Source organism: Ricinus communis, chromosome 10 (genome assembly GCF_019578655.1).
Source record: "Ricinus communis isolate WT05 ecotype wild-type chromosome 10, ASM1957865v1, whole genome shotgun sequence".
Taxonomy (NCBI): domain Eukaryota; kingdom Viridiplantae; phylum Streptophyta; class Magnoliopsida; order Malpighiales; family Euphorbiaceae; genus Ricinus; species Ricinus communis.
Window position 1 is genome coordinate 994,485 of NC_063265.1, and position 16,604 is coordinate 1,011,088.

Sequence of the window (16,604 nt, forward strand, 5' to 3'; positions counted from 1 at the left end):
AATGAATAATTTAGTCAATATTTACAGTATTGTAGTGAAACATTATAAAATTAAAAAAAAGTAACAGCAAAATGTATATATTTAACAAAAGATAGTAAACATAAGTATGGTTAGGTATCTCAACATTTTTCAAATAAAAAGAATGCAGACTCAAAAAAGTTGATCAACAAAAGGTATATGTTTGTGAAGTAATAATATATCTTAGGTATTTGAAATTTTTAAAATAAAACATAGTACAACTTAGAAAATATGCAACAACAAAAGGTATATGTTTACTAAAATATGGTATACGTAAGGTATATGTTAAGTATCTAAAACTAATTTTCGCTTTATTAAAAAAAATCCATTTTGACCCATGTATACAACTCTCTCTTTCATAGTTTTCTCTCTCCTATGATCATTTTTCTCTCTCCTTTAGCCATCTTAACCTCCCAAACTTTGACCATACGATCTTTCCAACATTGCCAACTCCTTTTCACCTTTTGTTTCGCCGGAAACGGCCTAGATCAAATGAATCGGCGGTGCAAGAATTTAGGTCTTATTCCTCTCTCACTGTCATTATTTATTTAACTACCTATTGACATTCTTTCCCAAATCGGATGCCAAAAATGAACTCCCCAACTCAAAAACCCTTGCGTGAGTCATAACAATATTTGGTGTCGCCATTTGACCATATAACCAATGATGAAGATGAAGAAATGGTACTTTTGAAAACAACAACGGGTAATTTTGAAAAATAAAAAAATGGTAGTATTATTGTAAATATTTTAAGAAAATGGGTAACCAGTGAAATTTTCTCTTTATTTTATCACCTTCTAGAAGTAAATCGGATACATGAGTCATCAAATAGCGTGATATTGGGCTTTTTTCAATGGGCTAGAAGCCCATTCTCTCATACTCATAAATAATGGAGTGAATAAAAGTTTGATTGTAATAAAAAAAGGAAAAACCCATATTTGGCCCCTTGTACTTTTACATTTTTTTTGGATTAAGCCTTTGCACTTATGATTGGTGACGTTGAACCCTTGTACTTTTTATTTGGTTTTAAAAGTTAGTCCTTCTAATTAAGGCACGTGCAAATAACTAGGACTTCCATTACCAAAAATCTACGTCAGATTTCCACATCAGTTATAAACGTAATGTCATATATCCATGTAAAAAAAGTAGATATGTTAGCTACTCCATGTCAGCTTTTTAATCATTGAACGGGTTATCGAAACCCTTCAAAATAAATTACTGATTTTTCTAAACTAACTTGTAGAAATAGTGAAACCAGGTCGAATCCCAAGGGAACCAATGTGGATAGCTTCTCAAAGTAAAATAAAAAGGGGAAATTTTGAATGTTTGAATCAAAATTACAAATAAGCAGAAAATAATGAAGGTTGAATATTAAAGTAAATAAAAATCAATCTTAACAAATTTTCAATTCAAGAGTGCTAATTCCATCCAATTGTAATCATGATCATAGGCTAAAATATCAATTCTTCTATTCAAGTACTTAGTCTACTTATTCGAAAAAGTCGCAACAAGTATAATTCTCCTAATACAATTGACTCAAACCCAACATCCAAATCAAAACTTACCATTAGTCAACTCGGTATGATAGCGTTCCATATCAACTTAATGATAGCATTAAGAACAATGAGAATGATTAAACCAACATTAATTAATTGAGATAACTGCAATTGAATTAACCCTATTCCTTTATTTCCCTAGAGCCTATCATGCAATATTTTTTCACGAAAAGCAAACATGAGATAACAAATCCAGTCTTTCACTAAGATTTCGAATAGCTGTCCCGAATTCAAGTTGATTATGTTTCGCCCCTTCCTCGGAGAAAGACGATCAAACAATTCCTAATCATGGTCCTTGCGGATCGGATCATCCATATAATATACAAAAAGAAACTCCAGATATTTGATATCTTTTTCTTTGAATGAGATCTCAATTCCAGCGACGGTTTCATTAGATATCTTACAACTAGCATCCCTCTTTTTTCCGATCCAGTTCCTCCACCACCGCGAACCCCAGTTAGATTCAAACATGATACACTTTTTAGTTAATGGGAGAACCCAAGTACTCTCTTTCGGATACAGGAAAGAGCTCTTAGAGATCTTTTTTCCTTTTAGAAGATACATGAGCGAAACAATCAACCTATTGATATTGGAAGACCAAAAGGATTCTTCCAATGTGTCATTTCTAGGTCCAATAGAATTCATAGGTATAGGAAGAAGCCCTATCAAATAGAGATTTTTTCTTTCGACCATTTTTCGATTGTTAATACGATATATAAGGACCACTACTACAAATAGTACTACACCCTTGATCGTGAAATATCGATTGCTTGTTGAACCCTGTGAATTGCGTGAAAGTAAGATACTCCAAATTCGGGAGTCCAAGAGTTTTATAAAATGTTCTTGATGGAAAAAATGTGAATGAAAGATCCCACGGAATTGAATTGGGTCCATGAATCTAAGAAATAATGAGAATTCTTGATCTCTCTCAATATCTCTCTCAATTCGAAAATCCATGATTTGAATCAAGCTATGTAATTCGAATAATCCGTAATCACACACACATGAGCCAACTCCTTGCTACTTGTGTCAATCGTTCATGACAATTACGGATCACAAACTCAAAGTTTAGCAATAGAAAAATCAATATCAAAGTTGAGTCGTCAGTTCAATCAATATCAATAATTCATAAATAATAAGAACAAGAAATAAAGAAGACTTGAATTAAAGAAGAATTCTATTAAGCATAAAGCCTCACAAAATTACAATTGAAATTTATTCACTCTTGGATTAGAAACTAAAAACTTAGCCACTCATAGTGGAGTAAGAATTCACAAGAATTGTAGAGAATAGGAGAAGAATAAGAATATGAATTGAATAAAAGTACTTCCAACTATCCTTATATAGTAAGTAAAACCCTAAGCCCTAATAATAGAATCCTTATCAAAAGGAAATAAGGTTCCTATTTAATCTTATCCCTATAAGGAAGGATAAGATTAAGAGTGATCTAAATAAATTAAAATTCCAAATACATGGAGGAAAGTTCTCTTAATCCAACAGTTCCAAAAATAAAGGAAATCAACTAGGGATAGGTCCATCACAAATTAATCTTTAAAAATTTTGAAGCTCTCTTTCGCATCTTTCAGCAGCTCATGCGACGCAAGGCGTGGTCACGCCTTTGTTGACACTAGTCTTCTGCACAGATTTCTGCGGAGCTCATGGGCTGTAAGGCGTGGTCACGCCTTGTCGACAGTGATCTTCTGTGCAAATTTTTGCATCTTCTTCAAAAGACTTGGTTTTTGACAAATGATGACTTAAAACATGTCTTTAGGCTAAATTTTGCTCCATCCTTAATATTTCATCACCTAAGTTAGAATAAACAGAATTTCCATAATTAAGTGCATTATTCAACCAAATTGCAAGGGAATTAAACACAATAAATATAACTATTTGTGACCTATCAATCATTTTATTATTTCTTTCCTTGTCTAGGGTTTACTATTTCCATTTTTTTCTCTAAGTTGTGGAAGTATATGCAAATGGTAGGGAACCTACTCAGGGGTATGGAAATTGAGTAATATTGCTAACGTCTAATATTGATCAACCTAATAAGGAGATTCTACCAGTCTTCTTGCTCAAACGCTAGTGTGATTCATAGTTTTGGTTCTTCAAGTAAGTATATGTGAAGCTTTATTGAGCTAAAAACGAGTTATGTTTCTTATATTATGAGATGTAGGGTCAAGAATGCAACTTCTTTCGATGGTATGATAAGGAGTACACTGATTACCAATTGATTTATGTCAATGGATAAAGGCAACAGTTAATGAACTAAGGAGTGAAAGAAATGGAGCTTTGATTCAAACTGGTAAAGACCATGCTATTAATGCCACTAACTTAGAGGAGGTTGTGGCTCTTAGAATAGAGCTGAAGGTAATGACAGAATTAAATATTGGTTTGAGGGTTGAGAATTAAGTGCTAAAAGAAGATGCGGGGCTTCCATATATGGAGATTGACTTATTTCAAGAGAAACTCAATGGGAGTAATAGCAAATTTAAGCAGCTGGAGCAATCAAAAAAATGTTACATGCTAGGCTGTAGGGCTGTTGTTGTTAGCATTACTAGTCTAGCTTTGCACCGTTAGGTAGTTGTGGCCTTGTTGTTGCTTAGTATGAAGTTATAAAACTATGGGTTTGTCTTTATTTTGGCTATTTCATATCTCAGTTAATATAGCTACTTTACAATCTAATTTACCTTATTTTGCCTATTTTCTATCTCAATTATTTGTTGTTTGTGTGAAATTATTATGTAAGTAACTAAATAAAATGTGTCACCCAAAATAACTACATATTAACTGACACAAAAGCTAATGCACTCGATAAAGTTGGATCAAAAGAAGACTTTGCCATTAATAAAAAAAAAAGCTTAGGACATGACTCTCAAGTTTGACAAATTTGAGATGCAGTATCTGCAAACTCTAACAAAAATAACTAAATTTATATAAAATAGTTCTAAAATGTATCTTATAAAAGTAATTGGAAATAAAATCACCATTCACAAAATAATCATTAACTTCAAGGTTTTCAAATGGGCTTGTCTGTTGGATTTGATATATTATTTCTTTCAGTTCGCAACTGACTAAGAGAGACTGTATGTGTGCCATTCCAATGAAGTCCTCTAGCTTTAAAAGTAGCATCTAAGTAATCCCTAGTCAAGATTAGTGAAGCAGCAATACTCATCCATATTTTTAAAGTTCATATATAAAAAAAAAACATGAATTCTATAAGATGGATCAAACCTAACTTTGGTCTTAGAATTTCTTAAGGCATCATCACCACCTCCTTTATATATTTTTGTATGATAATTATGACATCAAAGCTACTATAGTAAACACTTCCATTTCCATCACTGCCTTCACTTCCCTCATCTACCTCATAATCATCATCTACTTTTTCCTCATACCTCAAAAGTCATATCAACATGCACACTCTCACTCCCAACACCACCATTTTCTTTTTCTTTCATTGTATCTCTCTTTAATTTGTTCCTATATCAAGACTCTTTAACCTTATTCTTAGTTTCCTGTAACTCATCATCATCATCATAATCATCATCTGTGAGACAAGCTACATTAACACAAATTTTATCAAAGGTTTGGTGTTTGACAAATTCTGTTAAACCTTTTTCTTCATCTGAAATTTTCTCTTCAACCCCTCACTTGACTCATGCAGAATGATATTGTTAAGTGCACTAAACACTGTCCCTATGGTACTATTCGAAACATGGACAAATGGTTGGGCATTAAAACCCTTGGCATTTTTATTACTACTGTACTCAATAAAGAATTCCAGTTTGTTCCTATCCCTAAGCTAGCTAACAATCTCCATCATACTTTTGTCATTATTAATAATAATAAAGTCCCCACCGATTCTTTTCCTATAATACACTCTATTAATGCTACTATACCTTAACTCATTGACATAGGAAGTCACATTTGAAAATGAAAGCAAATCAATATCCTAGCATACTCCATTGTCTGATTCTTACTTCCAACATATTTGCTTGATTTTTCCTTAATTATCGAACCACCATGATGAATAACCAAATCAACTTTAATATCTACCATATCTATACAAAGTAATAAATTTACATGAGATATAGTTATATGGAAATCCAACTAAAAACAAAAACCACAAACAAAATTGCACATATTTTTCAAAGTTTAAGTGCATTTAAAATACCTAACCACAAAAAACAATCATGAATGGAGGACCATAAAGCACGAATTTCAATAACAGAAAGACAATGGAATATCTCAAAATAAAGAATCACCGCGTACTTGAAACAAAGCTCGAAGGTACATCACTAACCCGGAACTTCTTTTTTAAACTATTCTAACTATGCTCAACGTGTCTTCCAGAAACTCAACTAAAGGACATTGCTAAAGACAAACATAACATTTTTGAGTTGGGATTTTAGTGTGAATCTATTTTTGATAAATGAAGATTATGTCTTTTACTTTCACAGATTAAAGATCTGCACATAACAAAGAACAAAATGAGAATTAAGGATTCTATTTGGAGTATATTGAATATCCATTTTACTATGAATCTTTTTATTTTATTACTTTTTAATAAAAAATATGAATTTGTTAAATAGTTTCAATTAACACAGCGTACAGTCCAAACTCGATAGTGCCTTAACAAAAGGACTAATTTATAACGAATAGAAAGTACCACGGTCCAATATCACCAATTAGAAGTGCAAGGGCTTAATTAAAAAAATGTAAAAGTATAGACGCCAAATATGGGTTTTTTTCTAAAAAAATCAATTCTACTGGCTTCGTCTATAAGTAAGCTAGACTCGGCCAACAATATGAACAGCTTATGCTGCTGAACTAGTGGAAAATAAAAAATAAATAAAAAAACCATGGTCTAAACTAAACTATCACATATTTCTATAATCATTTAATCATGGTGCATATGATTACATGATTTGGTTCCTTCCTCAAAACGCTACCGTAACAAATCGTAACCGTTCATAATTTTCGCATGATGCCATCACTACACAAGAAACACATGAACAAGTCCACACCTAACAGAACCTCAGTACATTTTTATTTCCTTTTGGGCAAAAGATTATAAATAAAAGAAAAAAAATAGCGTAAGATGACAGTCTTAGGTGATGACGGCTCTGCAACGAAGAGACAAAAGGAAACGAAGAAACAAAGAGCGTTCTTTTCTGTTTAAAACTCATCACCAAACAATAAACAGCGTGTTAGGGTTTTTGTTTATCTGATCGTTTTTGGCTTCGATTCCATGCTTTCACCCCCACCGTAGCGGGCGGGGGGTTTCCCAGGCCACCGTCAAATGTCTCTAGTTCAATCCCCAACCGTTGATTGCACCACCACGGCTGTCAACGGCCACGATCACCACCGTGTCTCGACCAAACGCAAATTTGACGATTACGCTCCGAGTTTGGACGACGATGACGACTTCAATTTCAACGACTTAGTCTCCGTCAGGATGCGAAAAGACGAGTCTCTCGCCGTCGATTCATCTTCCGCCGGAAAGAATCAATCTTCTTCGCCTTCTCCGTCTGCTCATCTCGATACACGTGTCTCAGATGCGAAATCTGCACATTTCTCGTGCTCCACCTCTCCCCCAGGTCCCACTAGGTCAGCCTCTAGGGTTCAGTTTTTTATAAGAATGATTTCCGATGGTAATCATATTGTTATACATGCGAATTCAGATGATACAGTGAAATCAATTCACGAGCGGATTAAGATAATAACTGGAATTCCAGTTATGGAACAGAGGTTAATTTATAAAGGGAAGCAACTTCAGTGGGAGCAGTCCCTCGCTCAGTGTTCGATTCAAAATGACGCTGGTCTTCATTTAGTTGGCCGGATGAGAAGTACTAAGCATCCCCAGACTTGCCAGTTGATTGATGATATGGTCTCGTTCATTTCTCGGCTTTGCAAAGCTGGATTACCTTGTTATCCTTATGCATCCAAACACATTAAAAGTCTGATGAATGAATTCTTTAGTTTAACGCCTAAAGATGATAATGAGTCTGCGATTGGTCATCTTCAGATTTTTATGTTATCGTCCGCTCCAGCTGCTTTAGTTATGCTTTATGTTTCAAACATTAAAGGGAATAAGGAGTGCGCTGAGAGTTCAATCAGGCATTTTCTGAGTTCGTGTAGGAGTTCCTTGCCCAAATCTTTGCATACGCAATGTGCACCTATAGTTTTAGAGTTTTGTAAGTTGCTTAGGAATGTTGCTTATAATGACCCCTTGTATCTCTGCTGTCGGAGTAGTCTCGGATCTTTGTTGGAGAGCATGGGGGTTTCGCGAGGGTTGGTGAAGTATGGTTGTGGTGCAGAGGATGTAAAGGGATTGATAATACAAGATATTTTCCCATTTGTCAGTGAATTAGCTGGTAGGTTGTCTGCAGAGCTGGAGTCAACTGTGAAGTCTGAAACTAGTTTGGGGCCGTTGGCAAGTGATGTTCGGGACTTTTCGGCTTTCTTACTACCTTTGCATACTACTATTAGAGAGCAAGTTGGTTTTAGAGGTCCTATTTCCATGCCTTTGGACAAGAGTGGTTTTAGTCATCCATTATATGCAGAAGAAATTGAGAATCTTTATGATATTTTTGTTGATTTAATGATGAAGATGGACTGGTGTCTTACTAAAATGGAGGATTTCTTGCCTATGAAACCAAATGGAGAAGGCGAGTCTGCTTGCACAAGATGGTCTCAGTATCTTGCCATTTTGAAGGAATTGAATAACATTGCCAAACATTATAAAAAAGCTGAAGAAGAGTTTTGGTCAGTTTTAAAGCGTACTAAGGCTTCCTTATGTGTTCTCATTGTTAAATATGCAAAACGAAATGATGATAATCAATGGCTTCTTCAGCATAAAGATGTGACTGATTTTGAGTCCAGAAGACATCTGGCCATGATGATGTTCCCTGAGGTGAAAGAAGATTATGAGGAGCTGCATGAGATGCTGATTGACCGATCACAATTGTTGGCAGAGTCATTTGAGTACATTGCACGTGCAGAACCTGAATTACTTCATGGAGGTCTATTTATGGAATTCAAAAATGAGGAAGCTACTGGTCCAGGTGTATTGCGCGAGTGGTTTTTCTTGGTTGTCCAAGCTTTATTTAATCAACAAAATGCCCTCTTTGTTGCATGTCCAAATGATCGCAGAAGATTCTTTCCTAATCCTGGTAAGTATCTTCTAGCTTTTCGATACGTGCTTTCTTAAACCTGTGCTTTAGTCTTCTTCACGGTTGTACTTATTTATGAGCCATAATATTTGTTGAACTGAATATAGCATAACCTAGTGTTTAAATATGTTCCACGGATAACTGGAATAGAATGAAAAACACTAGTTTGCTAAACATTCACTGGAAAAAGAAAATGTTATGGAGCTCAGAGTTCCCATCAAATATTTATGCGAGATTTATTTAGTATGTTTAAGGTCATATTTTTGGCACAAAAGTTTTAACTGGATTCATTGCTACACCAATATCTTAAACATAAAACTGGAAATTTAATGTTATGTTCATTTAAATATCTAATCATTTTAGACCAAAATCACAAAATATATATATTCGTATTTATTCATTATGCTGGTTTTCCTCTGATCAAATAGTAGATGGCTTGAGTTGAGGGTGGACTTCAGGGTGATTCTAGTAACTTTGTATTTTGTTGCTACTACTTTGTAATTTAACTATGAGGCTCATTGAAGGGCGAAAGCCATGCTTTAGTCCTTAGTGCTTTGGTTGTAGATTTAAGTCTAAAGTAAGGAAATTAGTTAAATAGTGAGGATTGATTACCATTGGGGAATTTGCTACTCTCTTATTTTACAGTTCTATATTTTAGTTGTTTCACTATATAGCAGTGATGTAGTGCAAATGCTGTTCTATTTTATTTTCCCTTTTTCTTATTATTGAATAATTACAAAATGTCGTAAATTTATCGTGCTTCTTTGCCTTTGGTCAAAGAGTAGATGGCTTATGGGGCTCATCGAAGGGTGAAAGCCCTGTTTTAGTCCTTAGTTCTAGTGCTCTGGTTGTAGGCTTGTCTAAAGTGACGAAATTAGTTAGTGAGGGTTGATTATCATTGCCGAATTTGCTAGTTTCTGATTTTACATTAGTATATGTTAGCTGTTTCACTGTGTAGCAGTAATGTGATGCAAGTGCTGTTCTATCCTTTTGTGGTTTACTATATTTTGTTGATACTACTTTGTGATTAACTATGGGGCTCATTGAAGGGTGAAAGCCCTGTTCTATATATTCTTTTGGTATTGAATGATAACAAAATGTAGAAAATTTAGCTTTACTTGCTCGTGAGCCTCATGGAATAGATAGCATGACTGCCCTACTCCTTGGCAAGGTCATTTTCTTTTACCAATGGGTAATAGTAGAAAGTTTACCTTTCCCTTTATTGAATCAAAATAGCATCTTTTTTAAAATGATTGTAAAACTATTTTATCCCTAATTCTAGGCAACGAGCAGGTAGCTTATAAACTTCAGTTTTCCTCATGGTAAAAATAATCAAGAGGGAGGACAAGGAATTATCCTCTAAATTTGAGAAAAGGAAGGTAAATGTACTTCTTACTAAGTGGCGTCCTACAGTCTGCCAAACACAATGCTTTGAGAATCCCTTTGAAGCAGAAACCAGAATGAAGATTGGATTCAAATTTACTTGATAATAAATTAATAATTATTCACCCAGATAATTCAAATGCAAAAGTTGATCTTTATAAGCCTTAGCATTACTACAGAGGTAAAAATTTATCTATCCTAGCATGCATATATATTGGAGAGAACAAATTATCGCAATTTATGCTTGATAAGGGATCAGGTCAAAGTTTCTAAGGCCACATTTGGTATGCCTTGGAAATGGAAATGAATTTCTATATCCAAGGAATCCTATTTGAAGCTTATTTTGAGAAGACTAAAAAAACCTGACAAGATCCTAAAGGAAATACATATATTCAAAACTTTTCCAAATATAAGAATATCATCAAAGAAACTTGGAATCCTATCTGTCAAACTAGAAACTGGAATCATACTCCAGGTTTAGCAACCTCAAGGTTTGATTTGGGGTTGATTATGACGTGAAATGCCTACTGAAGTTGAATTAAGTAATGTTGTTCTAGGTCCCTATTACATCAATATAGCATGGGTGTTTTTTTTTTTTTTTTAACTGTAGTGGAATGGGGTCAGTCTCAATGCTTTTGGGGTTGCAGTTTCAGAATCATTGAAACCCTAACTAGTTTAGGATTCATAGTTTTTTGCTGTTATTCTCGAAGTCCTAGCGTCCCATGCTTTTGGGAAATTAAATTCTTGCAAGCTTAAAATTTTTTCTATGAGATAAATCGCAGTAGCTGCAATCCATTATTCAATTAAAAAAAAAAAAGAAAAAAAAATCAATAATTGGGCTTCTTTGTTTGGGAGGTTTGTTCCTTTCTCGATAGACCAAGGCTAATGCCTTACAGTGTTAGGCTAGCATTATTCTAATTCACCTGGCTTATGTACATAATCTTTATATTAAATCTGTTCTGTCATTGTTCTTTGAGCCCTTAATCTTCTAAACTCTCTATCATACCCTTATTTTAACCTCCATCAGATTATTTTACCCCTAATTTCAAAAAATAGACTTACTCTTGGCATCCTATTTTAAAGCTACAACCCATTTATAGGAAATAACCTTAGTCTCACTAAAACTGTAGTATGTGGCTTATAGGAGATAACCTTGTTACTGTGTTTGGTTAACATTGAAAGATTTTTAAGATAGGTAAATTTTGACTATGCTTGGCTAGCAGTTAAATGGAGGAGAAGGTGAATAAATGGGAAAATCCCCATAGTGTATTTGGTGTTCAAATTTTTCTCAGGAGGGCAAAAGAGAAAGAAGGCTGACCATGTCCTTCATTTCCCTCCTTAAAGGTGATATTCGGTGCACCCCAATTTGGGGCATTAAAAATTTCTCACTTTACGAGAAACTCCTTTGTTTTTTCTTCTCATTTTTCATTTTTACCTTCATTTTAACTTCCCTCTCCTTTCTCTTCTCTTGACATTCTTAATTTAATTTTGTAATATTAAATATTTTCAGATACAAATTCTATTTTACCCTTGTATATAGATGATTATTTTGCAATCATATATCATCTCATGTTAATATGCGTTAATCCCAAATTGGTTGGGTTTTGGTTGTTTATTCTTGTTTCCTCGTTCCTCTTGGTTTATGGCTATATAATTTAGAATTAGAAAAAGATCTAGTTAGGTTGGTTGAGAGCTACAATTTTATATATGATTTTGCATCATATGAAAGTATTTCATGCTTAGACATGACTATAATTGGTTAAGAAAGAAATGGTTTTAATTGGTTATTAGTACTTATTGATGATTTTGGGGCATTTTCATCTTAATTGTTGTGATAAAATAGAACAATTTTTCATATAATTTATCTCATGTCTTAAACCTCTGACAATATGAGATTCTTTTCTTTTAAAGTACATTTTTCATGGATAGAACAATGTAGGATTAATAGGTTTCGTGATTAGTGGAAGTTTAAGCCACAAGGATCTATTGTTCCTGCCTTAGATCCTTCTAATCTTTTTCAGGAATATCTCCTAGGTGTAACTTATCAACATATTAATTGCAATTTCTGAACAAAAAGATTAAATGAATGATTTTTAGAAAGAGTCAATCCCCTAAAGAAATAAAAGATCCTAGGCTCACACCATATTTGAAGTGAGTAAAAAATAGACCTCATTCTAGGGATTTCCAATATATCTTGAAGTAAGGTTTAGTTCATGTTTATGAATCTAACCTCTATTCATGGAGATAATAAAGTAAAAAAGGAGAAATTTATTATCGAATCCAAATGAATTTCAAATTCCTCCATCCAGATGCAACATTAGTTCCATTTAGACGAGGAGGGTTGAAATTGAAGAATTTGATCAGGTTTTTATTGGAACTTGTATAGGTCAAAGCCTGCTTTTAGAAAGTGCACGTAAAACTAATTCTTGGCATTAGTTGTTGCAAATTCACATAGACTATCTAAATTTATATTAATTGACTTGATTATCTTTTAAAGACTTTGCCCTACCAAAAAAAAAAAAAGGAAGCCTGTACTTTGTGAAGCACGAAACTAATAAGTCAAATTGAAGTGTGTGTATAAATATATATCTATCAAAATTAAGTGATTAACTTGCATCCTAAACTACTCTTAAAGCCTGTTTGAAATAAGATAAAAGAAACTATGCTTACTCTTTGGACAAGACCTTGGTAGAAATTAGGTCTAAAGCCTTTTTACCCTGAATAATTCCTGTTTTGCATGTGAAACAAATAAAAAAATTGAGGGGATTGCAACTGTTACCCAAAGACATGTTTTTGGTACTATTTGTTTGACATTAAACTTCACTGCTATCATTGCTTCAGTCACAGGAGCATTATGTGCTAACACTTTTTCACACTACAGATTGTATGGGAATATTTTTATGGTGTTGTATTGCTTTTCCTGCATTAACACTAGCATTTAAAAGAATCCTCTACCTTCCTTTTCTACAAAGAACCATCACGTTAGTAGCATGGTAACTGCCAACTCTAAATTCCTTTTACCGAGCGTGAGAACGTTTGGCTCAGACCACATTATTTTATGAACCTCCAAAAACGTTTTGTAGTTTACAGTTTTTACTTTATGCTGCAGCATCTAAGGTGGAGCCTTTGCACCTTGATTATTTTACCTTCTGTGGTCGAGTGATTGCGTTAGCATTGATGCATAAAGTGCAAGTGGGAATTGTCTTTGATCATGTGTTCTTCTTGCAATTGGCCGGAAGGCATATTTCTTTGGAAGACATACGTGATGCAGATCCATGCTTATACACTAGCTGCAAGCAGGTTCTTGAGATGGATGCTAATTTTATTGATTCAGATGCTTTAGGATTAACATTTGTTAGAGAAGTTGAGGAATTGGGATCCAGGAGAATTGTGGAACTTTGTCCTGATGGGAAGAGCATTTCTGTAACTAGCAAGAACAGAGAGGAATATGTTAATCTTCTCATCCGACACCGCTTTGTCATATCTATCTCTGACCAGGTATCTCGTTTTGCACGTGGTTTTGCTGATATTTGTAATTCAGGGCTCCAGACATTCTTTTTCCAAAGTTTAGAGCTTGAAGATCTTGATTGGATGCTATATGGAAGTGAAAGTGCAATCAGCATTGAAGATTGGAAGGCGCATACCGAGTACAATGGCTACAAAGAAACCGATCCTCAGATATCTTGGTTTTGGAAGGTGTGCGCTTTCAGCATTTTGTATTAATTTGTTTTGAAGCATACTTTGCGCCTCTCCATATTTCTGCATTCTCTTTGTGCTTTATGTTGTTCTATGGTACGGATGATAAATGTATTTACAGGAATAAGAGCAAAGTATTAAAAATAGCGTATTTATGTGTGGAACAGTTTGGGGTTTTGTTCACTATGTGGTATCTTTAGCATTGAAGCTAACCTAGAGCTTTAGAGCTAATTATATGAATTTTTGAATGTGGAACTGCTTAAGCAAACAGTTATCAGAATTAATTTCTTGTGAATTCTTAGCTTCATCACTGTTCTCCCACCTCTCTCACTCTGGTATTCTGAGGTATGATTAGTTTAATAGCAAAATTGTGGGTGAAGTACTATTTAGGCTCTAAAGGATATCCAATGGGAGTTTTCAGGTTGGATTGAGATGATCCCTTATGGATTTTTGAAGGTTCCATAAGATTGCTTATTGAATTAACAGTAAATTTTATGATTGAATGACGAGATAAGCAGTATGTTCTTGTCATAGTTTCAGGTTTTAAGACCGATTAGCCACTGCATCAGCAATCAACTATTGGAGAAATTGCAACTGTTTGTTTGACACAGCAGTTAGGTTAAGGCTATCTATGAGTGGTTTGAATATCACTGGCAATAATTAACCCTCCTCAATTGTCATGTGTTGAAGAAAACAATTCAAAGTTGGATCTCCTTCTATTATCTTGCCAAATACCAAAAACCTTACCCTGTCTTTACTGACTGTCAAATTGTGCAAATTTACGCACCATGAGTCTATGTTTTGAGATCATTTATACTAAGAAGAGAATATCAACTTCTAGTTTCCTAAGAAAATATCAAACTGGAAAAATTCTTTAATTACTTGGGAGAAGCATGAAGTTTCAGGCCCATGTAAATATGATGGGGCTTGAGTGTAGAGAAGCAGTGGAAAACATAAGGGTGTAATATTGTTTTTTAATGACTAAAAAACAAGAGGACTGAATAAGCAAATGAAAGGGACTTGTTAGTCCATAAGCAGCTCGAGAAGCTAGAGGACTATGCAGCTATTGTCCTTTCATGCTGCTATTAGCTGCCTGAGAAGCTAGAGAACTATGCAGATGTTATCCTTTCATGCTTATCATGTTGATGAAAATGAAAGGTAGAAGATTTACCAGAGTTTATTTGGCATGTAGAAAGTCCAGATACAAATTTATGTTTAAAGTTTAGTGCTTCTAGTAGGTACATATGAATATAGAATAGTTTGATTGAAGGTTTTGCGATGACTTGTCATCATGTTTTACATAGGTGAACGGTATTTCAGTTATAAATATGTTGCATAGTTACTGTTGGATGCCAGCTTTTGGGTCTGGATGATGCGGAAAAAAAAATAAAAATCAAGAAAACAAAATTCAAAGAACCAAGAGTTTGGTATGATATTAACAATTTCAATATCCAAGGGTATTCTTGTAATTTCTAGCTTTGCTTATTTTAAGTCTGATTTAGGTATTTAATTGGTTTATTATTAGTTTGTAATTTTTCTAGTTTAGGATATATGATCCAAGTAGTGTTAGGATTATAACTAGGCTTGTAATAGTTGAGAGTTCAGATTTCAGCTTAATAAAAGTTACAGCAATGATAATATTTTGAATTGTGCAATTTATTCTTCCCTAAGTGTGATCAAAATTCAGCTTGTAACTAGGCTTGGTTTTGATTTTCAAGAGCTTCTAGGTGCGACCCTCGTAAATTTTCTAGTTTCTCTTTGCTCATCAAAGTAGTAGATCTCAAGTCATGTCATAAATATCAGATTTTCAGCTTTTAACTTCTCTATTTTCTGCAAATTTACCTGTAGAACAGTTTACCTTAAGTCTCTCCTAAGTCACTGGATGTAATATTGAAAGAAAATATAAGGTAGGATTATGATTCTTAAATGTTCCCCCTACTTGTAATTGCAGAAAACCTTATTAGACGGGTATGTAAAAGCTCTGGGTTGCATTGTGTGGTTATATCATAATTATTTAGTACTTGAATTTGTTGCAGATTGTTGGGGAAATGTCAGCAGAGCAGAGAAAGGTTCTTCTGTTCTTTTGGACTTCCGTGAAGTATCTACCTATCGAAGGCTTCCGTGGTTTGGCATCTCGACTATATATTTACAAGTCCCCGGAGCCGCATGATCGCCTTCCTTCATCTCATACATGTTTTTATCGGCTGTGTTTCCCACCTTACTCCTCCATGGCTGCAATGCAAGACCGTCTCAATGTCATTACACAAGAGCATGTTGGCTGCAGTTTTGGTACTTGGTGAAGTGGTAGTTTCTGGGGGTTACATCTGCCTGTGGCATGAAAAGTGGGGTTTTTCTTAACTGCACATAGATTTGTACTCAGCTTTGTACAGATAGGATCTTTGTCATCGATTTTCATTAGACTTATATTATATGTAAGGAGGTGCTTTTAGTTTATTTATGTGTCCGTCTCTGTCAAAAAGGTCGTGATGTCATTGCTCTTTTTGCCCAACTGTTCATATAGGTATAGCGTAAATAATGTTGGAGGCCAGAAGGAATAAGATTTCTCTGCTTCCATCGTCTTTCCTTCTCTAGCCTTCTCTTTATGACCTGTAAGTACACAGATTATGCAATGACATCCAAATTAATAGAAAGATTAATTGATCTCTCACACATTATTATTATTATTATTATTATTATTTATCATTGTCATTATTCCTATTATTATTATTATTATTATTATTATAAGTGTTAGTTGATGCTAACATAATTTCTG

The 16,604-nt window shown here is 34.2% G+C and overlaps 1 protein-coding gene across 2 annotated transcripts; it reads left to right on the plus strand.

The window, feature by feature from the left end:
* Positions 1-6,654: 6,654 nt before the first annotated feature.
* On the plus strand, positions 6,655-16,499 carry LOC8279024 (E3 ubiquitin-protein ligase UPL5). Of its 2 annotated transcripts, XM_048370293.1 has the most exons (4): positions 6,928-7,187; positions 7,262-8,752; positions 13,245-13,831; positions 15,868-16,499. In XM_048370293.1, exons 1-4 carry the CDS (start codon positions 7,136-7,138, stop codon positions 16,129-16,131), a joined length of 2,394 nt encoding a protein of 797 aa, XP_048226250.1. In that variant the 5' UTR covers positions 6,928-7,135; the 3' UTR covers positions 16,132-16,499. The 2 variants fall into 2 exon arrangements, with proteins under 2 accessions (XP_002532714.3, XP_048226250.1); XM_002532668.4 differs by having other exon boundaries at positions 6,655-8,752.
* The last annotated feature ends 105 nt before the right edge of the window (positions 16,500-16,604 follow it).